We start from the raw sequence: 23462 nt of genomic DNA on the forward strand, positions 1-23462 counted from the left end.
CAGATAGCCCATTTCCTCCCCCCCCCCCCGAGTCACAGTAACTATGGATATGATTAAGCCAAATACAAACACCTTTTTAGTCATGCTCATTTGAATGGCAGAGTTATAAGCAAGTATTTAACTCTCCTGTTAAATGAATTGGGTTCAAAACTGCTTAACTTAACAGTTTAACTAGACAGGAATCCTTCCCCTTGTGTGACTGGAGCATATCTACTCCCCTGCAAGTTTCCTGCTGTGTTCCTCCTCCTTTAGAAATGATATCTCTAAAGAAGAGATATGACTGCTCTCTCAGTGCTGATGTTAATTATTTCAAGTCAAGGAAATTAACTGTAATCAGCCAGGAAGGGGAAACATCGCTGCCTCCTTTTAGTATCAGTTCGGGGCAGGGAGGAGTTTAACGTGCCCAAATACTTTTGTAAGCTTCAGGGGGAAAACAGGAAAAATGCTTACATGGTGAAGCAATCGAGCAGAATTGCTGGCTTCCAGGTATGCCTTTTTGTGTGTACTTGTGCATTGGATAGAAACAAATGCATCTTCAAGTACGCTTGTGGCTCGAACCACTCTTGCCTTTGAGAGCCTTGCCGGCTGTGCTGTAGTTAGTTTTTGATTTAATGGGAAGCAGGCTGCTGGAGGGGAGGGCTCTGTTAACCACGCCTCCGCTAGTTTTATATCTACTTGGAAGAGAGCGGCATGCTTCCTCACCCCGGAGCTCCAGAGGACACAGATCAATGTGAATTCTTCCATTCACCACTCACTGCAGCGCAGCACATCTCCCCCTCCAAGCAACATTTTAATGGCTCGAGCTGAGCTCAGCATTGGGCTCCTGCTGTTGCTGACCTGTTGCTTATCCAATGCACAGGGCTGGAGTTGGCTGTGGGGGGGTTCGAAGGAAGAAACCCTCCCACCCACAGAAGCTGCTGGTACTACTGAGGAGCAGACGGCACAGCAACTTGCCACGCCTGAGGCTGCCACCCTGAACACCCCCCTTGAAAGCACTACCCAGCAGAAGGGAAAAGTGTGGACTATATTCACCCTCAAGAGGCCGGACTTGACTGCAACCACAACGATCCCTACAGCTACATCATCTGAGCTGGAAAGCAGAGAAGGAAATATTGCAGGGGTAGGGGCTGAAATATTAAACGTCGCTGAGGGAATCAGAAATTTGGTTCAGCTCTGGGATGAGAAGACAACTCCAGGGACGGAGAGGACCGAGGCACCTGCAACAGCTGATCTTCTGACAGCAGCTCCCACCCCTGTGACGGAGGCAGTGAGCATCCAGAATGCTACTGCCAACTCTACCGGCAATGTGCAGACCTCCCTGGAAGCTGGGCAGCCAGAGCTGGTTCTCTCAGTGACTACAAAGCCTGCTGTTCTCTGGAACAAGACTAAAGTCCTCTTAAAGAAGCCTGAGATTCCACCCCCAGGTAGTGCTTCTTTCTCATTTTCACCAGATGATCATGCTGGTGGCAGCAGGTTGGCTTTTCAAGAATCCACAGATGCGGGGCAAGGAAGTGCCACCACCCCAGGAACAAGGGCACCCTGGGGAGCTTTCGCAGAAAAACAAGGAATTTTGTCCAGTGCAAATGCTTTGGGATTGCAGGAGCTTCAAGCTAATAGCAGCCGCATGCATGCTGGAATTCCATCCAAGGTGGTGGGTGCTTTAGACAACCGGCTATTCAATTATGTTGCAGATCCAGACAAATCAGTCTCTAATGGCAATAGAACCCATCTCAGCCTTAAAAGCCACCCCTTCCTTAAGCATTCTGGGATAGCCGTAGCTGATGCACATAAGAACCACTCTAGTGATTCTGTTTCTAATTCGAATGCAATTAATGTTATGGATTTCCCCCCTGCCAATAACTCTGACTCTCCTGAGTTTCTACTAACCTACACTATGCAACATTTTAGCAATAGTAGCTCAGGGCTTCCTTCCTTCTTTCCTGGATTGACTCCAACAGCTGGCCGCTGCTTGCCCTTACCGACCAATCTGTCATATTGCAACAACCTGGGCATGAAGCGTTTCCGAGTGCCGAATTATTTGCATCATGGCAGTGAGGAGGAAATTCGGGCTGCTTTGCATGAGTGGGAGGGGCTTCTTAAAACTCGGTGTCACCGCTACTTGGAGTGGTTTCTCTGCTTGCTGCTGGTACCTGGGTGTAGTGCTTCTCTTCCAATAACACCTCCACCATGCCGGGGATTTTGTGAGGCCCTGAAAGATCTGTGTTGGATTCATTTGAAAGAGGGGCATCTTCCGATATCATGCGACTCTCTCCCAGCGGAGGATGGTGTATATTCATGTGTGTTTGTTAATGTTTCAGCAGGTAATGTGGTGGCAGGGGCAATAATATCTCTTACCAACTCTTTCTCCCTCTCTCTCTCTACAACCAGGTAAGCTAATTCTGTGATGGATTCTGGTATTAAAAACAGCCACTTTGCAACTTTATAACACAAATCACGCTTCTCCATCTTTCAGGAAAGGGCATGAAGGAGGTGTCTATTTCTCTTTCACTGACAAGAAGGATGACCGTCCTGGTGCTGAGCATTGTCCTGAGCCATACATTATAGCATTAGCTGCCAATCTGTGGAATGGATACCACTAGTGGCAAAGGGAAAGTATTGTGGAACTCTCTGAAAGAGCAGGGGAGCCCATGGACTTGGCTGTAGCCCATGTATTTACATTGTAGACTACAGGGAAAGCCACCACCAACACACCAGAGGCTACATATGTACTGAATGTACAGTAGAGATATGTATACGGTGGGCTTGACTTGTGACTAACTTGTCCAGATTATTGGCCACCATTGCTTTCGATCAGCCTTTCTCACCCTGGTGTCCTCCAGATGTTTTGGACAGCCCCAGCCAGTATGCCCAATGATCAGGGATGACACCAGTTGTAGACTAAAACAACTGGAAAGGACCAGGTTGGGGATGGCTGCTTAAGATTCTAATCCTTTTAACATTTGGGAAACTTGAACACTACAGTGAGAAATTAATGGGAACTGGGTGAGAGATAAGTTGATTGAGGGCATGCATATAATTGTCACCTTAATAGTGTGTGTGTGTGTGTGTGTGTGTAAAAAGAGAGAGAGAGAGAGAGAGATTTTCACTCATCTGAAGTGAATGAAATCAGTGGGCTGTAATTAATAAAAATGTCTTTGGTTGCTTCATTTAACAAAAATCTTTCAAGTGAAGCCCCTTCATATTTTAAGAATGCATGTAATCCCACAGTGACATATGTGGTGATGAATAACATCTATTGGTGCTTAAAAATGCATGAGAGTAGGAATATGATAGGAAACTCTTACGAGTCAAATACCTAATTATTAGTGTTGTGTGTGTCCTGTATTGTATCCTAAGTGATCTAAATTTTTAGTGTGACATTTGGAGAGAAATACAACTTAGGTTATCACCCCCACATCTTCATATCCAGCACATTTACATTTTAAGCTATGCACTGTAATGCCCCTTTACCAGGTCCTTTATCTCTTAAAAGCTTGTTCTTTGCCTAACTACCTGGCACTGGGCGTTTCCACATTTCCCATATCTTGGAATTCCCCATTCTCTCTACCGTGTGCCCTAACTGTAGCGTTCTAGAAAGCAAGTTCCTACAAGACATGAATATTTCTCGGTGCCTCGGTGATAGTTCAGATTTCTGCTGGCAGAGAGTTATCCACTCAGTCTCAGAATTGTAGAACTTGGGGGTCATCCAGTGAAATTGCTTGGCAGTAGATTCAGGACAGAAAAAAGAAATACTTTTGGCAACATGTAATTAATCCGGGATATGGAATATATTGCAGCAGGATGTTATGATAGCTGTTGGCATCAATGCCTCTTTATTTAGCAGATTCATATCTTTTTATTAGGTCTATCATACATGAATCTATCTATCAATGGCTGTTGGCCACAATAGTTAAGAAGAATGAAATCCCTTGTGTTCCAACTGGTACAAGCGTTTTTGATCCAGCAGTGATCTGCAGCACACCTTGAAAATCAACTTCAGAGCATAGGTGACAACTCCCTGAGGCCCTGGGTGCCTGAGCACCCACAAAATTCCCCATGAAAGGGCCGGGCACCCACAAATTTCAGTGTCAGAGCCATGCAAGCTGCATGGCACCCACTGCCCCAGGCACCCACAGTCACAGAGCCAAGTTGGCGCTCCTGCTTCAGAGGGTTAGGGGACCCTCTAGTGCAGAGTGAAAGATGGCATGGGGAGGCTGCAGAGGGAGGGGGGAATAAGCAAAAACCACCCCCTCCATTAGCAGATGCCTCCATTGGATCAAATGCCATTCCATGTGCTCAAAGGTCCCAGCTGGGTTGCACCTTCTCTGGCTGCACACACACACTTTACCTTTGAAGCACATTTCTTTCAAAGAATTCTGGGCACTGTAGTTTGTTAAGGGTTGTAGGGAATTGCAACGCTGTAAGCAGTGAACTACAGTGCCCAGAATTCTTTGAAAGAAAGAAATGTGCTTTGAATGTGCTTTAAAGGTATAGTGTGTACACTACCTAAATCTCTGGCTGGACATAGGGTGTCCAACCTATATAAATTGAGCAAATTTGCTTCTGTATCTTCTGAGGATTGACAAGAAGCAGTTTATTTATTATTATTATTATTATTAGTAGTAGTAGTAGTAGTAGTTGGAGTAGTAATTACGCTTATATCCTAATCTTACTTTTCAACATCAGACTTAGGTTTCCCAGTCCGCCTCCCATCCAGCACTGACCAGGTGCAAGTTTTCTTAACTTCATTCAAAATGTTGCATCCTATAGCCTTTAACCCACAATGAAGGCATTTAGCACCCAAGGTACGACTGTATGTGTATGAGAAGCACATTCACAAGCCACATGGTCCTAGGCTGTTAAATCCCTGGGAAGCAATGTGGGGCAGCCTGGAAGAGGAATGGAGAATGGATTTGCAAGCACATACCATAGCTTTTTTGTTGTTGAAATGGTTTAGACTAGGATTCACACCACATTGATAGGTGTGTTCATAGTGGGAGTAATTAATCCTCTTGTATGTTTCACTGTTCCTTGGACCATTAAAGATGAAAAGGTTATCTTGATTTTTGCAAAGAACACCCAGGCCAGTTTTCATTTAATTTAGTAGCCATTACATCTAGCTTAGCTGTATCATACATTCCTTCTGTTTTGGCTAAATCACTTTTATGTGGGTCAGATATGAAGACTGCCAAATGAGAGTGAATCCACCCTTTCCGTTTTTGACTGCCTTGTGGTTCATCTGATATTAACTTCAACATATTGGTTCCCTTTATGGGTTTGCTATGATGATATGCAAGCAACCCAGATTCATGACCCAGTTGGACTGAAGGACTTGAATTGAGTTGGCATCCATAATGTAAACAAGGATAAATTATTTCCAAGCACTTGAGCTTAGTAGGGTTGTAGGATTGAGAGCTGTCTCTTATAGGTATGTATACAAGGAGCCTAAAATAAGATATGGATACTCTCTACCATCTAAAGTAGCCCACTGTTTGTTAAGGTTAGACCAGCAGTTTTGGTGTTGTTCCAGACACACACCAAAAGGGAGGCAGCCAAAATTACAGTTCATCAAGCTAGATCTTCACTATTTTTAAAAGCTAGGTCTTCACTATTTGCCTGACACGGTATAGCGATGAGGGCTGATGGGCCTTGCTTGGATAGGATAGGTGCTACAACAGAAAAGGCCCTTAAAGGACTAATTTTGGCATAACGTTTGTTGGTTTTACAGATGGGAACTGAATGCAGAGAATATTATCTGTATAAGGACATGCTGTACAATACAGAAACTAGGGGGTAAAATAAATTACATTTATGGGTACAGTTCATCTTAAAATCAGATCTCACATACTTCTAAGTCTAGAATGTATAAAACGTTGCCTTGGGGCCAGTTGTGATATGGGAGCATATCTGTAGCTATATATCTTTATCTCCTGTGCCTATCAAGAATCTTGAAATAGCTCCCAGAATTCACAAATCTTCTTTTGAAAATAGATAGGATTTGCTTACTAGTTCTCACATTATGTCTGCAGTTATTTGACTTGTGAAAACACTCCAGAGTATTTTTTGGAAATAATATGTACACCTGCTCACTTTCTTTACTGTAATATTTCTTCTTTAATTTGAGTGTAAACTGGAAGAGTTAAGATTGCTTGGCTTTCCACCCAGTCATGCTCTTACTTCCTTCAGACAGGCAGCAGGAGTTTCCTTATCATTAATTCTTACAGATCTTGCATTTCAGGGCCAGAAAAAACTCCACACAGCATTATTGAGTATTTTGATGCTGAACTTCCTTTTTAGGGAAAGCCTCCATACAAAAACATCCACAGAATAAGGTAACATTCCTTAATTCTTGGTGGGATTTATAAAGGCAGCTGTCTGCATTGACACATGAATGCATTGGGATAGAAATCTTCACTGTCTCTTCTGAAACAAATCCATTTTATTCCAAGTCATCTTCAATGAACTTCTTGAGATCTGGCATCAGCACCTGGCATACTTGGGCAATTGCAAGGGGCCATGCAGCTCCCACTAGGACTGCCTGCTTGCTTGCCCTGCTGTTCTGTGAACCCTCTAGTGATGGCGCTGCTGCCAGCCTCCCCCTTGAGGCTTCATGAGGAGGAGGAGGAGCCTGGCAGCTGCTCCACCTCTTTGTCTCCTGTGCTTGCTTGCTGGTGGGCTTACCTGGCAGCAGCAGTGTAATTGTTCACAGAACAGCAGCTCGACTCCCAGCCCTTTCCAGTGTCACCACTAGAAAAGGCTTCAAGCTGCAACAGTACTGTTGCTTTGAGGGCTCAGGTTGTGGTAAGCTCTTGGGGAGTGGGTCTGCACTGAAGTGTGCCCCCTAAGGGCAGCTTGTTCAAGGCCCACCAAAATCTGGCACTGAATTCCTTTCCTTGATTCATTGATTCACACAAGCCAAGGATCTTACAAGAAAGAGCATGTTTTTTCTTACAGCGGGAGCCTCTTTCTTAGACATCAGTTGAGCCCAAGATAACTTAAGATTGAACCGTTGTACTAAAATATTTAAAATGGCACTTTTATCTACTGAGAGCATGAAGAGCAGAAGCGTCTCGGTATGAATAACATTCACAATGGTGCTTCAGATGTGCTTTGTTTCAGCACTCTGGACAATTGTTCTGCACACACCCAGCACAACTATTGTCTTTGTGCCACTTTCGGGCATATGTTCCTGTCCAGGGATTCAGCTGTCCACGCATCTGCCATGTGGGGAGGAAGGCGTTCTTCAGTGTGGTTTCCAATTAGAGTGATGGTTCTTTTTCTTCCATCACAAGATGGAATCTTCATGCATAAAATCCTTTATTTTTTGTTATCTTAGTATTGCTGGCCTTTCTAGAACCCTGATGGATGCTCTGATCTCATAGAAGGATATCTAGTTAGTTAGATGAGAAATGCACATCTTCACAATAAAATTTATGTTCAAGGAGCCTTTTCCCTTGAGGGTCCACGAATACGCCTCCCTATTTTCAGTCCTTTATTCTGCAGGTGCATATGGGTGGTTCCTGCCATAAGTACAGGTTGCGAAAAGATCACAGAAAACACACAGGTCCCAAATGTTGATAGAACAACTTAGAGGGGTGGCTGGCTGGTTCCCGACTCCTTAGGACCTCAGGCTTTAAACCGTGGGATTGAATTCTTCCTTCTCTTCCTGACTGAATTCCTTCTAAGTTAGAAGACCTGCCCACTCCTACTTTCCCTTTCTGGTTTAACTGCCCCTCAGGCTCCTTCTCCATCGACTTTCCAAGTTGGGATCAACTGGTGGGATACTGCAGCAGTGCTTTTTCTAGCTGAAGGAAGGAGCACACACAGGGTTACTGTAGTTGCCTTTGCTGCTGCCTCTCTTGGCTTTCACGAGAGAGCATGCATAGCCTTGTGTGCAAGGAACCCAGTGGAGATGTCTTAGCTGCCTCGCATAGTTTTAAAGAGCCAAGTGAGGCATTTGGGACTGTACTGTGGGCTTTTTTCCAGCTTTCAGTGATGAGGTAGTCACTCACTGTTTCCTTTTTAGGGATCTCAGGGTCCTTCATTGGAGTTGCATTTCCCTGGCCACTAAACACTGTAATCGAAACTGCTATAAGTTGGGGGAAGCAGGTTTGGACTGGGTGGAGATGTTCCTCTATTTAACTCTGCTGGGCTTTGTTGGACTCTGCCTGCAGAGTGATACCAGCACCACGCCACTGGTATGGAGCTTCCTGCTTTGCTTGCCAAGTGCTGCCGGGGGGATCCTCGCCAGCAACAGCTCACAGAAAGTCCTGAAATGTGCCATTCCTGGAACAGGATGGAGGAATGGCTGAGCTGCCCTGGGATCCACTGGATCCCAAGCCAAACCCACTGTTGTCACAAGAAGACATCAGGTCTGATCCATGCCTGAGCACTGTACCAGCTCCAGGCTGGCACAGTGTTTTGCCTGTCCCTGTCTTCCACCTTGCCCAGCATGACCAATAGGACTGCGGATGCTGTGGCCCCCCCCCCCCCCGCCCTCCCATTAAGCTGAACTCATTCCCAGCCAGGATTTGGATTGCCTTTTGAACTCCCAGGAGAAGATGCCATAAGAATGTTTTGCGTCCATTCTGGTTCTGTACCTCATTGGCTATTACTTCACCCTGTTTGACTCTGATAGATTCAGGTGTTTCCAAATGTTTATGTTTGCTGTGGATCAATTTCTTCCAAAGGTTGCTGGTTAGGGTTAAAATGTACTTTGGAAGGTTGGGTTCATTTCAGTGCATTGAAATACCATGTTTTGTTCTATGCTACGCTTGATGATGATGTGGTGGGGCAGGAGGACAGGAGGAGGTTTTCGTCAGTGCACTTATCGGAAAGAGAAGAGGGCTGGTTCCTTCCTCCCTTTCCTCTTTGTGAGTGCTTACGTAGCAGCAGCGGTACTTAGGATGGCCACTTATGTAATGCTCAAAAAGAGGGCAAAAAGGACACTCATTTGCATGTACTAATTTGCACGTGCTAATTTATGTGTATGCGCACACATTTAGAAACAATTACTATAACTGAAGTAGAAATACAATGCTTCTCACTGCAGTGGGGAACACAGAGGGCTTGTCCACACGTCTGCTTGTCCCATGCCCAGAAAGCACAGGTCTGAGCGACTTTTCATTTGTCCCACTACGTTACCTGGGAAAGCCGACTGATTGTGAGCTAATTTCTATTTTCTGTGCATGTGTGTTCTGCATTGACTTAAGCATCAAACTCAACCATTTTTGTGTATGCTCAGATGCTGATTGCTGTAACCCTTTCACTTCCTAAAGGAAAAGTCTTAATTTTCACACATTTACATGCACTTGGATTGATTTTACTTTAACCCTTTGGACAGTGTTCACAGTTATCCAGGCGCCAGGCACATATTGTGATTGAAGTCACTTATTATCAGTGTGAGTGGGCGGGGCTTGGGGGAAATGGCCTCAGAGGCCAAATTAAGATCCCAGCAGGCCTGCTTAGACTTTTGGGCTAGAAGTCAATATTTACGTGTGAGTGGTGACAGTCCTGTAGAAAATATGGATGTCAGCCACCCATTACTTATTTGATATACATTGGTGAATGATGACTGTCCCATTTGGCATACTGCACGTATTTGCTGATGTAAATTTCTCCACATTCACAAAATTCAATTGGCATTAGCTTGTGAAAACTAATATTCACCACATTTCAAACACTTGCAAGTGTCAATCACCTACTCGGGTTAATACCAGGTTGCTGTGGAAACAGAGAAACATGGTGGAAACACAACTACCCCACCAACTATCAGTATGTGCTGATAGTTAAAATCATAATCTTAAAACGGGAAAATTAAGTACAGAGTTCCCCAAGAGCTCTACAATGTTCCTGGAATTGACTCTGGCTGTATACCATATTGACCCGAATATATAAGCCATGCCCGCATATAAGCCACACATTTAAAATTCAAGGGGGGGGGGGAGAAAAAAAAAGATAATACCCAAATATAAGTTTCTCCCTTAAAATTCCGCAGGCACTCACACCCGTAAATGGCAAATGTAGAAGAAAATCCTGCAGCGATATTGTAAAAGCCAATTTTTGTAAGGTCATGAATTTAAGCCACACTTTAACTTTTCATGGTTGGAATTTGGAAAAAAAGTGTGGCTTATATTCAGGCTAGTATGGTACATGTTAGCAGTTTCCAGCCACTGTGTATCAAATATGCTTTTTATGTTGCTGTACACACCAGAAAGGACTCGGGGATGTCTTCACGCGATACATATTACCTGATTTGTTTCCCCATGCTGAACGTAGCTTCATCTGCACATGCTCAATGGCTGTCCTAAAAGTACATGCCTCACCTTAATCAACAGTTATGGTTTCAAAGTGGATGGAAGCTGGATTGAGGGAAAACATATACAATCACAGTATTTCTCAAGAAACAACAGGAAACATATGGACTGTGACTAACGTCATGTTTACTCCGCTTTTAACACCAGTGGTAGGAGTGGAATGAAGGCAGAGTAAGTGGTAATGTGCACACAACCACAAAATCCATATTTGAGGCTTCACCCTCAAAGAACATCCATTTTATGCAATTCTTTCTATTGCTATAAGGTAAAGGTAAAGGGACCCCTGACCATTAAGCCCAGTCGTGACCGACTCTGGGGTTGCGGCGCTCATCTCGCTTTATTGGCCAAGGGAGTCGGCGTACAGCTTCTGGGTCATGTGGCCAGCATGACAAAGCCGCTTCTGGCGAACCAGAGCAGTGCACGGAAACGCTGTTTAACTTCCCACTGGAGCGGTACCTATTTATCTACTTGCACTTTTGACGTGCTTTCGAACTGCTAGGTTGGCAGGAGCTGGGACCCAGCAATGGGAGCTCACCCCGTCACAGGGATTCGAACCGGCAACCTTCTGATCGGCAAGTCCTAGGCTCTGGTTTAACCCACAGTGCCACCCACGTCCCCTTTCTATTGCTATAAGTATGGATAAAAGAGGATTTTTTAAAAAGGAAAAAACCCACAAATGTTTGTCCACCCCTTACAGGAGTATGGACAGGAGTTTAAGCAACTTCATAATTTGAAACATCTGGCATACACCCTCTCTCTTTTAATGGCACCAGTTCAGGGCAAACATTTGCATCATGTCCCAAACTTGCTGGCATTCATGCCTTGTAATTTTTACAGCTGTCAAGAGGATATAATAGAATACAGTATTGTAGTCAGCAATCCTAGGGGGGGGGGGAAATCTCTTTGGTCGGGTCTGGACATGAATCCAATTGGTGCAGTTGTTTCGTACAGTGCTGTGTGCTTGGCTGATGAACCCAATGTTCCCATTCTTATCTCCTCCCTCCACCACATGTGCACACATGACACCATGGGTACCTGCTATAATTTTTCCAGGGAAGGGGGGAAAGTATAGACCTGTATCTAGCATCTGGGAACAGGGCAGCCTTTTCTGGTGGATTTTGTGACTGAGCAGTGGCAACACCTGGTACACAAGGAATTGGGCATCCTGAAAAACTTGTATCCCAGGTCAACCGTCCCATTGTTTCTCTGTGAGGGTAGACCTGCCATCCATCTGCAGCTAGACTTGGCGTCCAGACAGCATCCTGCCACAGTTGAAAACTCAATCCTTTCTCTGGCTCCATCTACTTCCTCTAGCGCTTAATGAATGACATTACTGCTACAGTCAACTTCATAGCTCTCCCTGAATTTCCCTGAGAAAAAACCAGTGCCCCGGGTTAACAATACAGGGTTCTTGTGCACCAACTCGTCCCCGCCCCCCCCCCCGCTAGAAAAATGAGTATAACATTGGGTTACTTTGCAGGACTGGCATAAGCCACACTGTCTCAGACACAGCCCTTTCCCCTGCAATGTTGATGTAATAGCGATTAATTTTATCACTATTATTGATATCGATGGTGATATCAATTGATGGTATTGGTAAGATTTTGTTATCGTTTTACTGGTGGGGGAGTAACATTTTTCTGGTGTGAAATATGACACGAATTACAAAAATCGTGAACTCCTGGCTTTGCTGCTACTTTTGGGTAGACATGCTACTGCCCAAAGCTATGCTACAATCCTGGATGCCTTAAGGGTTCTCTTTGTGGGGCATCAGTATTATTATTTTTTGCTTTGGATCTCAGGTTCTACAAGGGAAAATCTTGCTCCCGCCCCTGTTTTTGAACGAAAACTGGGAATCTGGAAATTGTTGCTCATCCAGGAGACGGGACTACCCTGGTACCCATTTGCAGATGTCCATGAACATAATCTAAGAAATTAAGGAATTACACTTTACACCATCTGTTTGATTGCTAGTCTTGTAAAAACCAAAACACCCCCCCCAGCAGCAGCAACAAAAGTGTCCCTATAGCTACCGCGAAGGCCTATCATATAGTGTCTTTGCACATCTTTGTAAGTGTGTGTATTGAAGATGGAACCACCTTAATCTCCATTATAATGATTAATTGAACAGAATGCTCTGAGATAGGTATATGAAGTGAGAGGCTTGCTTCTTTATGGCTGCCAGTTTATCCTAGGATAAACTTGAATTTCATGTGAAAACCTCACATCGTAAACTTCATGTAAGTGTTCTAGATGGAACTGTTTTAAGGGAAGCTGATACATAAGCTGCATTGAACGGCATGCGTTCCAAGGAAACTCCCTGTTCATTTTTTGGCTTTCCCTTCTTCTTCACAGGATTTTCTTATAAGACTTAATTGCATTGGGCGGCGGGGGAAGGACAGGGGGAGAAAGTAGGGAGTGGGTTTTGAAGGGCAGGGTGGGGAGGGAGAGCCTTTAGGACGGCCCTGTGCTCTTTTGACTCAAGGAATAGCACAGCTGCTTAAGGTTTTCTTGAAGCTCTGCTTTCTGGGAACCTGAACTTCCAAGTCTTTCTTGCTCTTGGCTTCAGGGCTGTGAAGCAGAGCTGGAAACAATAATTTGTATTACAGAGGTATAGAAGCATTTCTTTAAAAACCGAGAAACAAACCGTTCAATATGCTCTTGCTCAATCCATTCTTTTTTTGGAGTATTCACAAGACTACGGTAATTATAACACAGCTTTATCACATTATCAGCACATTAACATTTGGAGAGATTTCTAGGTATAGATTTCTCTCTAGATATGTTTACCTGGTACCACGTGCTGGGTGAAGTCTCTCCCCTTAATGGCATTGAGGATCCTTATACAGTTGCTGGAAACAACAGGAGGAGAGGATGCTCTTGTATGCAGGTTCTTTTCCTGGGTTTCCCACAGGCATCTGGTTAGCCACTGTAAGAACAGGATGCTGACCCAGATGGGCCTATGGCCTGATCCAGCAGACTCTGTTTACGTTCTTATGCTTTTATCACTTGTTTTAACTGCTGCCTAATCAGCTCTGTTTGTTTGTTTTGATGTCTTTTAATTCTGATATTTATTGTGTTGTGGTGCTATTGCTTCATAAACTGCATTTTGATGTTAAATGACTTATTAATTAATGAATTAACTTAAATTTCTACACCGTCCTTCATTTGGGGATCACAGGGCGGTTTACATTATAGAAACACGAAGTTGTATACTGTAATAATGAACAAAAACAATAACACACACACACACCCCAGTTTAAAAGGGAAGAAGAATGTTTTTGCCTGGCACCTAAAGTTATGTTATGAAGGCGCCAGGCGAGCCTCCCTGGGGAGAGCATTCCACAAGCAGGAAGCCACTGCACAAAAGGCCCTTTCTTGTGTTGCCGCCCTCTGAACCTTCCGCAGGTTCTGGGTCAGTTCATATGGGGAGAGGCCGTCCTTGGGGTATTGTGCTCCTAAGCCATTTATAGGTCAAAAGCAGAACTTTGAATGTGGCCTGGAAACTAACTGGCAGCCAGTGTAGTCGAACCAGGATCGGTGTTCTATGCTCAAACCATCTTGCGCTGGTGAGCCAGCTGGGTGCTGAATTCTGAACCATCTTCTGAACCGTCTTCAGAGGCAGTCCCAAGTATAGCACATTGCAGCAATCTAACCTAGAAGTTGTCAGAGCATGGGCAACAGAAGTCAACCTTTCCTTGTCCAGACAGGGGTTCAGCAGGCCACCAGGCGAAGCTGATGGAAGGCACTGCATTAGACCAAAGGCTGCATTAGACCAATATGCTTCTAGTACAAGGTTCAAAGTAGTGACATGACTGGCTATTGCTCCAAAGCTGTCTGTAAGGTGGAAGGGTACTGGCAGGCTCCTGCTAGGAGATCTGCTTTGTGAACTTTCAACAATTTGTTCTATATAAAGAGGATGAGGAGGCATCTGGTAATTTCCTTTGACTGATCATCCTCTAAGAGCCATTAATCTTCCTTGTGGCAATGTGTGAGTCACAACAGGCACAGGGTTATCTTTGTTCACAGTATAGGCACCGGGCAGGGTCAGAAAGCAGCAGGGTCCTGGGTTCTGAAGTTGTGTGGGGTGTCCCTTTGCTATTTCCTGTGGGTTGTAGGTCTGACAGCCTCCCTTTATATTAGATACTTGAGCGTGGGAGTGAAAGGTCCTTGGCTGCACATTTTCTCTATTATCTCAAAAGTTACTCTTCTGTATGGTTTTGAGGATCCTTTGGCTCAAAACATAACATCTGCAGAGGCCAAATGGCAACATTTCACGGACTTGAAATAATCAGGGTTTGCTTGTTTGTTTTTGACGGCGAAATGCTCTAATTTTCACCCTCTTAATTTTTCACAGAAAAAGAATGCTTTCTGTTTACTTCGGTTTCGCCCCCCATCCCTGTCAAGATTTTATAGAAACGCCCACTGTGTGTCTTGAGTTTTTACTGATCAAGCACGTTTTAATTTTGTGAGGCTAATGTCTTTTGGAGATTAAGCAGCTTGTGAGTACAACTAAAATGCAAATAGCACATAAGACAGGTCAGTTTGTTTGCTTATGGGTCAATGAGTCTCAGGACTGTGGTTAATGTTTGTCTCAAATGTTGCAGAATGTTTCTCTTCCAGGTGGCATTCCTGGAGGGGGAACTTGCCTCCTGGCTTTTGGTAAACCCCACCCCCACGGTCTTGCTTTACTATAGTGTAAAGTGAACTCTTTAAAAGTAATGGTTCCCCACCCCCTCCCCGAATATGGGGAGGGCTCTAAATACACAATGACCTTTTTTGACCTACAAAACCTCTCCCACAATGGTGAAAGTTGCAGCAATGCAGCTGTTGATTGATATTTTCCTTTCAAGTCTGTGGATGTGATTAAAGTTATCTCTCTATGCAAAATAATCTTTCTTTCCCTTAGCCATGAACACTTTGCAAGCGTGGGAAACCAAGTACATTCCTGTATTCCTCCCAAGGTACTTGGGAAAACCAAAATGCTTTTTATTTCTCAGGTTCTTGCCTCCATTTTCATTTTGACATTGGATTTAAAATCTTCTCCATGAAGTTGCTCCTTTGGATTTATTCATCTCTCCACCCCACACCTCGACTTCTTAATCCACCCTTTGCCTACACACTCTTTATCTTTGAATTGTAACAATTTTTGCTGCACTTTTACTTCCTTTTTTTTTAAAAAAAAGAGTTTTTCAGTTTTTGGTAAAATGTATGTAATTGAAAGCTTGAATTTTTAAAACAGCATTTTGAGTTTCAACCTTTTTTTTTTGTATAGAGAAAGAGGTTATTAGCACTGTTTGGCTCTAACTTGAAGAAACGACATGTGTTAGGAAAAAATCTCACCCACTGTGTGGGTGATTGAGAAGAGCTGTAAAACAATGCCAGAAAAATAAGAATTTGCTGTGAGGGTCAGGTCGTGAACATAGCCAGATGTTCTGCTGGGGCTGGTAAGAGAATAATTTCTGGATATGAAAACTCCAGCATGCCTTGAGAGAAAACTCAATGTACTTTTGTTTGTAATTATTTCCATTTCCATTCAAAACGTACAAATGTGCAGTGGCGTTGGGAGGCATGGAATGTCGATCTAGGAGGCTTTCCCATGGAGTAGAGGAAGAGAATTTGCAATGCAGGGAGGGGGTTGCAAGAGAATATGGTGGGTGTTGGGCTCAGTGCAACTGCATTTCATCAGTTTCTAACATTTTCTCAGGAAACTAATAGTGCAATACTATGCCTTGGGAGAGTGCTGTTGCGCTCAGGTCTTGCTTTCAGGCTTCACATAAGCATCTGGTTGGCCACTGTGGGAATGGGATGCTGGACTAGATGGGCCTTTGGTCTGATCCAACAAGGCTCATCTCATCGTCATTGCCCCAATGGCCATGCTGGCTAGGGCTAGTGGCAGGTGGAGTCCAGCAACATATGAAGGACACCCTATTGGCTGCCCTTGGTGTATAGGATTGTACATTAAAGGTTGCCTTTTCTTTATGGCAGCATTTGGACATAATAGCTTAATAGTTTTTGTTGTTGTTAGGAAAATGAGCTTAGTTTCATCCTGGACTTTGACGCTCTTTCCCACCTCTCTCCTCATTCGGTGTGGCTCTGAGCAAGCTTCCAATTCCATTTTAGATGTTGCAATTTAGAGTGCTGTCCACAGCCTAAACTGCACAGAATCTTAACTATGGTGAGTTTGAAACAAACCAGATTCATGCGCATACTGCAGCAAGCATGGCATTCTATGAAAGTGAAGCACGCATCTCCAGACACTGAATATGCACCAGGGAACTGAGGTCAGTTGCACCTTCCTAGTTCATGCACATCATATGTCACGAGGTTGGTATCTTTCTTTCACCCTTTATATATTTGTGAACGCTGACAGTAAGTGAACAATGATACAGCTTGACAAATACAATTGCCATGTGAAGTATCTGCACCAGCGTTTTCACCTTTTGGAGCAGGGAAGGGACAAAGAAAAGGTTGGTGCAGACATCATGTGCTTGGGCATTGTGAGGAACATTTTGGGGCAAACACAGCAAACTGGAGAGTGGAATTGGAGTCCAGATCAAGGACACCAGACAGGCTGCTGTGTGGATGGCACCAGCTGTTCCTGAACATATCCTGGGGAAAACAGCTGGTGCAGGAATGCCTTTAGAAGGTTTAGGCTCAGTATAGTTTATTTGAAAGTGGATATGTATACTTCTAGTGGTTGAACAGAAATTAACTCAAATTGGATGTACCCTACAAAGAGGTCAAGAGGTCATTGATCCCAATTATATCCTATGTATCCTATTTTACCAAGCCACAGCTAATTTTTTATCTATATCTGTGTCAGAACTGAATACTATGTGGCATTCATTTCTGGGGCAACCCAGTCTGATGAATGGTATAAGGTAAAGATAAAGGGACCCCTGACCATTAGGTCCAGTCATGACCGACTCTGGGGTTGCGGAGCTCACCTCGCTTTATTGGTGGAGGGAGCCGGCATACAGCTTCCGGGTCATGTGGCCAGCATGACTAAGCTGCTTCTGGCGAACCAGAGCAGCGCACGGAAACGCTGTTTACCTTCCCACTGGAGCGGTACCTATTTATCTACTTGCACTTTGATGTGCTTTCGAACTGCTAGGTTGGCAGGAGCAGGGACCGAGCAACGGGAGCTCACCCCATTACGGGGATTCGAACCGCCAACCTTCTGATCGGCAAGTCCTAGGCTCTGTGGTTTAACCCACAGCGCCACCCGTGTCAATGAATGGTATATACAACAACAACAACTACAGAATGTAGGAATGGCAGTTTTGAAGGCTGGTGGGGTGGGGTAATTTCTGGCAAAAATTAAAAAAAATGAAAGCGGAAAGCGGCCACACCAAAAACTTCATAGATACAGCTTTCTGTAAAACACTTTTTTTCTATAGTGATACTACAGTTATTTCCCTATAAAGGAGCCTTCACCAAGTAGGTGCTCTCCAGATGTTTTGAACTACACCTCCTATCAGCATGGGTGAAGGCTGCTCTATAGGGATATACCTTTCAAATATACCCTCCTCATGCCATGCCATGCCATGCCATCATGATGTTTGCAGAGCCTATTGCCAAGGCAACTTGTTTCCCTAACTTCAGGGAATGATTTCCATTGTGATTTGTCATTTTTCCTACGGCCAGGTGTTCCACAACTGAAACTGCAGCCAGGAAAAGTTTTCCATTCAAGATGACTGACGGCTTTGTACATGGGAATTATATTGTGGGTGGGGAATGGGAAAGAAATGAATCACATTTTTCTTTCTACTCGCTGTCATTCATATTATCAGAAACTGGCCTGCGTTTGTCTTTGAGCAGCGCAGCGCTTTCCTGCTGTAAAAACTTGAGTGTCACCTCATTTTACAAGCAAACTAATATGGAGGTGACTCAAGGTCAGCATTAAGTCCAGAGCACCGAGCTGCATAGATATTTCATCCTTTCCCTCTCCTAGCCCAAGTCTGTTTGCTTTCCTAGATTTCTCTCTCACAGCTGTGCACTTTAATGGGAAGAACTTTCCCTGGAGCCCAGGCAGAAGGGCCGTGAACTCTGGAGTGTGGCTATGGTTTGGGATGTCTGATCTGTTTGAGAGCCTTTGCACACAATACCAAAAGGAAAGAGGCATTTGCAGTATAACGTTTGGAGAGACCCATGTCTGTAAATATATTGCCAACAAATACCTTGTGAAACTCCCAGCTATCTATTTATAGGAGTTTGCAAACAAACATATCCCCTTCAAATGTTTTGAAGCAAAACTCCCCCCTTTTTTTAATTGTGTGAAAAGCCCTTAAGTCTATTTCGTGTAAGAGAACATTATATGTGCTAGGATCTCCTCCAAATTTTTGGTGCAAACACAGCTGCTTCGTTTCAACTCCCAGAAAATGAAGATGGGGGAAAAGATTATTATACAGGTGGAACTGGAGGGAAATTAAATTGCAGTTTAAGTATTGCAGTGTGCGAAACCAGATCTGTAGCAAAGTTTTACTTGCTTCAGTGACTTCTTAGTTTTCTTCATGGAGCAGGAGGTTGGGTTGCGATCAGTGATGGAGATGGCTATTCTTGTCACCCTCAAAAGGCTAAATAGCGGGATTGGGTGGGGAGTACAAGCCTAATCTCTTTTCCTCATATTCAACAAAGGTTTTTTTATAGTTAATTAATCTGTACCAATGGGCACATGTTATAGTTGTCACAGGAGTGCCACTGAAAATGACCTCATTTTAGTTTTTATATTTTGCTGGAAGCTGCCCAGGATGGTTTTCCAAGCCTTGCCTTTTGCTCTGATTCAGTGGTGAAGAGCAGCTTTTCAAGAGGAAAAAAAGTGCTTGTACACAGAGCTTTAAATTGTGGACCTTTGCCTAGAAAGTGTAGGGCAAAAGGTAAATGTGGATGAGCCCTAAGACTTTGTAGAGAAGAGTATTGCAGGAGTAAGACTATTATTATTATTATTATTATCATCATACAAATCTGCATATTTGAAAGGCAGATCTCACTGGTGACTTCATTACCCATTGCTCAGGATTCACTGCCCCATCTTAATCTGTCCACTGATTTTTCGAGTTTCTTGAATAACCACCCTTTTGATCCAGATGGTAACCGTCAACTAGGCTATCTCTCTGCATAGTTAGAAACTCAATGTCTGTATCTATGTGAATCTTCATCCTTCATTTAACGGGTGGATAAAAATGGCAAGGAGTGGCATCCATCCTCTTGGGGCTGGAGTGGGAAGGGAAGCAGGCTTTGCTGAGTTCACATTCTCAGGATGAGTTTTCCAACTCAAGTCTTCTGCAGAGCCGCAGGAGACTTGCTGAAGGGATTTCCAGTTGTGGTTTGGGAAGACTTTTTCTTCCTCTAAGCCAAACAAACCAAAACAGCACTGAACCAGTTGTTGGTGTTAATTAGTCCCTACTGTACAGCCACTGCCAGAAAGCAACAGATGCTGACGTTATGGTATGTTTCATGTAAGCCTTGAAAATCAATAAAATGCTATCCCTATGGAACAGGAAATAATTTGAGAGAGGATTTTGAACATTTGCCTTTGAAGACATGGTTTTCAAAACAAAGTGCTAGCAGCCATGACTGTCGTTACAGTGGGAAAGAAGGCTGGCCCCTCAAGAGTTATTTCAGGCCCTTCACTTTGAATTTTCAGCCTTAATGTCAACAGTAAGGAAATATCAATCCATGGGAAGTATAAGGGAAAATGAAGTGCAGTATTCAAACCAATTGCTCAGGGCAAGATTGGATTAAGTTGCCTTGACTACTGTAAACTGTAATGTGGTGTATTTGGGGCTATCTTTGGAAACAGCCAGGAAACTGCTAATTTATTTTAAAGTACAGCGGGCTACATACTGGGATTGGCCATTGCGAACACACGTTGCCAGTACTTCAAGAATTTTGCTAGCTCCCAGTCTACTTCCAATGGCAATTAAAAATGTAGATGCTTCCCAGGGGGTGGACAAAGACCTTTTGGCAGGAAGCACTGCTGCCCCCACACCCAAATCCAGGCACGTGCCCCAGCAGTGTGGGAGGAGACCAGGGGCAATGCAGCCACTCTGAAGGAGTGCCCCCTTTGTGCTGAGAGTCTTGGTGAAAAGGGAGCGTTCTGCAGAGTGTTGCTGCTACACTCCTTGGCTTTGACTTTGGGCTGTGTCTTCAGCTTACCCAAAGCCAAGTCAGAAGCTGCTGCCACTGAGGCCAGAGAAGGGTGACAGTTGGAAGAAAAGAAGTGGAGATGCAGTGGCGGCAGCATGGTTGTGGTGGTCAGGATCCCCCTGCCCCGCCCCTGTGGAGTATGCTGCCTGAGGCAGGCTGCTTCAGATTGCCTCGTTGGTGCGCCACCTGGTGCCATGGTTCTTCCCCTTTAAAGGCTCATACAGCATGGGACCCAGCTATCCGAAGGGACAGCTGTTCCTGTATCAATCTGCCCATGCAGTGCCATCTTTAGAGGTTGTCCTCTGGGTACCACCACCATCTGAGGAGAGGTGGGTGGTGACCAGAGAGAGGGAGAACCTTCTTGATAGATTCCTATCACAGGAAGGAATTTTTGCCCTTTGGACACCGGGCTAAAACAGTTTTATTTTGCCTGGTGTGGTTGTTTTTAACTGCTGCTGTTCATCATTGCTATTATATTTTATATTTTAGGCCCTGGAACTTTGGCTGAAGCCTGTCACACACATTTTAAAGGACGCACGTTTGCATGTAGGCTTCCAAACCTGAATTTGCCAAAGCAATATTGGGAGTGGCTGTGCACTACTCCAGAAGCAATATTCCTCTGAATAACACTTGCTGTTTGTGATCGTGGCATGCTTTCAGGCTTTCCGCTGGTTGTCCACTGTGAGAGCAGAGGGCTGAACACCAGGAGGGCTGTGTGTTGCCTCCTGCTGCTGTGGACGTAGAAACTCGCTAAGAGCCGAGTTCACGGTAGAACAAACTTTATTTTTGCCGAGGTTTGGGAGCCTGCACAGAGTAGTAGTTAACTTCTCCAACTAGGTCACACCGCTTTGTCAGCTGTCCAGGAGCTAGCTGCCTGGGTCATAGCTGTTTCTCTTGAATGGGGCCATATGCCAAATATTTAGTTGACAACACACATGTTACAGACTGCTTAATTATGTACTGAATTCTTCCTACCAATTCTCCCTTACAAATACTGGATCTATTCTCTTCCCCAAAGTCCATCAAGGGTAAGCAGCCTACAGAAGTCAGTACTGGCAAGTGGGAGAAGGGCTACAAGCCCCACCCAGTTATGCATTTCCCCCTGCAATTTCTCTCCCCTCGTCTCAACTTTACCATTATGAGACAAATATGGGGGAGTTTGTCATAAATATGTAGTGTTGGCCTTGGTTGGAAGTGAGTGAGAGCAAAAGCACTTGGGTGACTGATAAATACATAGGGCCATGGCACAACTCATGCTAATAATTTTGTATTTTACTAAAATGATTTAAAGTAATCCCTTTATTCTCAACATATTAAGCTACATTCATGATTTGCATTATCTCTCATAATGGGCCATGCCCTTTGTGTCTTCCGGCCCATGCTGTCACAAAAACGCCAGGGAATGGCCTGTAGACAGTCCATACACTGGTTGTATTATCTGAATTGCATTGAAGAAAAGGATCGTGTCATGGGTTGGGTGGCTTATTATGTATTTAAGTACCAGTAATCTAATTGAAATGTAAATAGCTGCCTAGAAAGAGGAAGAACAGAGGGGCTGTTCAGCTGACTTCTTAAATTTGCTTTTTCCAAGGCATTGCTGGCTCCAAGTTTTTGTGAGCCTTTGGTCAAGAGAATGTCAGGGCAGATTCACATTTAATTTGTTTTAGAATATGCTACAACAAAATGTGCTATCAGTAGTGAACGGTATATGTGTACTGTATAAATGGACATGCATTTCTGCAGTAAACGCAGAGGTTGGGGGCCGTTCCTGGTTCTACGTTTATTGCTGGGATCCTGACATTTAAGTGAACATTCACCATTCAAAATTGCCAATACCACACACACTTTTTGTAGAGCTGTCACCTGTTTGAAGAAATGCTAAACAATTAACCTTATGACCTTTAGCTTGATTGATTTGAGTGTAATAACTTATGAGTGGGAAAAGTTCTAAAGAAAACACACACATTTTATTTGATTTCTGCTGATGCATGCGTGTATCACAGCAGCTATTATTTCTAATAAGAATGTACAATTGTTATGAATTATTGTAATCCTAGTCACCCAGCTTTTCTAATTGTTCCATTGTGCTTTGTTAAATTAATGCCATGGGCAACCTCTCAGGGTAACTAAAACAGATCAGCTAAACTAATGCATCTGCGCTGTTGTGCTACTGTAATCTGATTAGTAAAATGTTCTTTGCACAATCCAAAAGATAGCATAGGATGGAGGCAGAGACGTACCTAGGCTCCCTTGTGCCCTTGGCACCCCTGCCATCCCTTGCCCCCTAGGCAATCATTGGCTCTCTTTGTCTTTCTTCACGATTTTTGTGCCCACCCATGGCAGGGGCCAACCTAGCCAACCACTAGGTACCCCCCTGGATGGAAGTCAAAACTCATATTAACCACTCTACATTTTTAAAGCTTGCCCATAGGCTTCCATTTAAAATTTCACTATATATTTTTTTTATGAACCTATAATAATCATGGAATTCGTCATAGGGCAAATTCTTCCCCAAAGCATTACAGAGGCAACTTTATTCATCTAGTGAAAGCTTCCCTAATAAAAACCAAATCGTTGAACTGTGTTTAGTTTGTTCGGGCTGGTGGGTTTTTTTTGGAGTGGTGATAAATTGAACAGCCGTTCTGAGTTCTTGAAACATGAAGTAAACCAAGAAGGAAAATAGAGCTGGTTCGCTCAAGATGGCAGGTTTTCCATGCAGTAAAGCATGGCACAATGTAGTGGGCTCATGCATACATGCCTTCTGCATATATAGCATTTAATGAGCATATCTGTTTAGGCCATTCTTGTGTGTGTACAAAAGAGTGTGTTTTGAAATTATTATCTCAGATAGGTACTTGAAGCCAGACACTCTTAAAGTACATGGAAGCAGAATGTTGTGAGCATACAGTATTTTATTCCTTGAAAATATTCAGGATCAGAGACTTAAGTTGTTGAGTTATGGTACTAAGCTCACCATTGTTGACTCATTCTAGT

The 23462-nt window shown here is 43.9% G+C and overlaps 1 protein-coding gene across 4 annotated transcripts in view; it reads left to right on the forward strand.

The window, feature by feature from the left end:
- The window catches only part of COL18A1 (collagen type XVIII alpha 1 chain), a 145138-nt gene that overhangs the window by 66922 nt on the left and 54754 nt on the right, over window positions 1-23462 (forward strand). Inside the window, exon 1 of one of the 4 annotated variants that reach the window (XM_083416347.1) lies at window positions 194-1424. The exons of 2 other annotated variants lie outside the window; for them this stretch is intronic. In XM_083416347.1, coding sequence (XP_083272473.1) covers window positions 794-1424 — 631 coding nt within the window. In that variant the 5' untranslated portion in view covers window positions 194-793. Of the gene's footprint in view, window positions 1-193; window positions 2322-23462 lie in introns of those variants that run through there. One more of the 4 variants, XM_083416346.1, reaches the window with a different exon arrangement.

This window comes from Podarcis tiliguerta (genome assembly GCF_965153285.1).
Source record: "Podarcis tiliguerta genome assembly, chromosome: 1".
Taxonomy (NCBI): domain Eukaryota; kingdom Metazoa; phylum Chordata; class Lepidosauria; order Squamata; family Lacertidae; genus Podarcis; species Podarcis tiliguerta.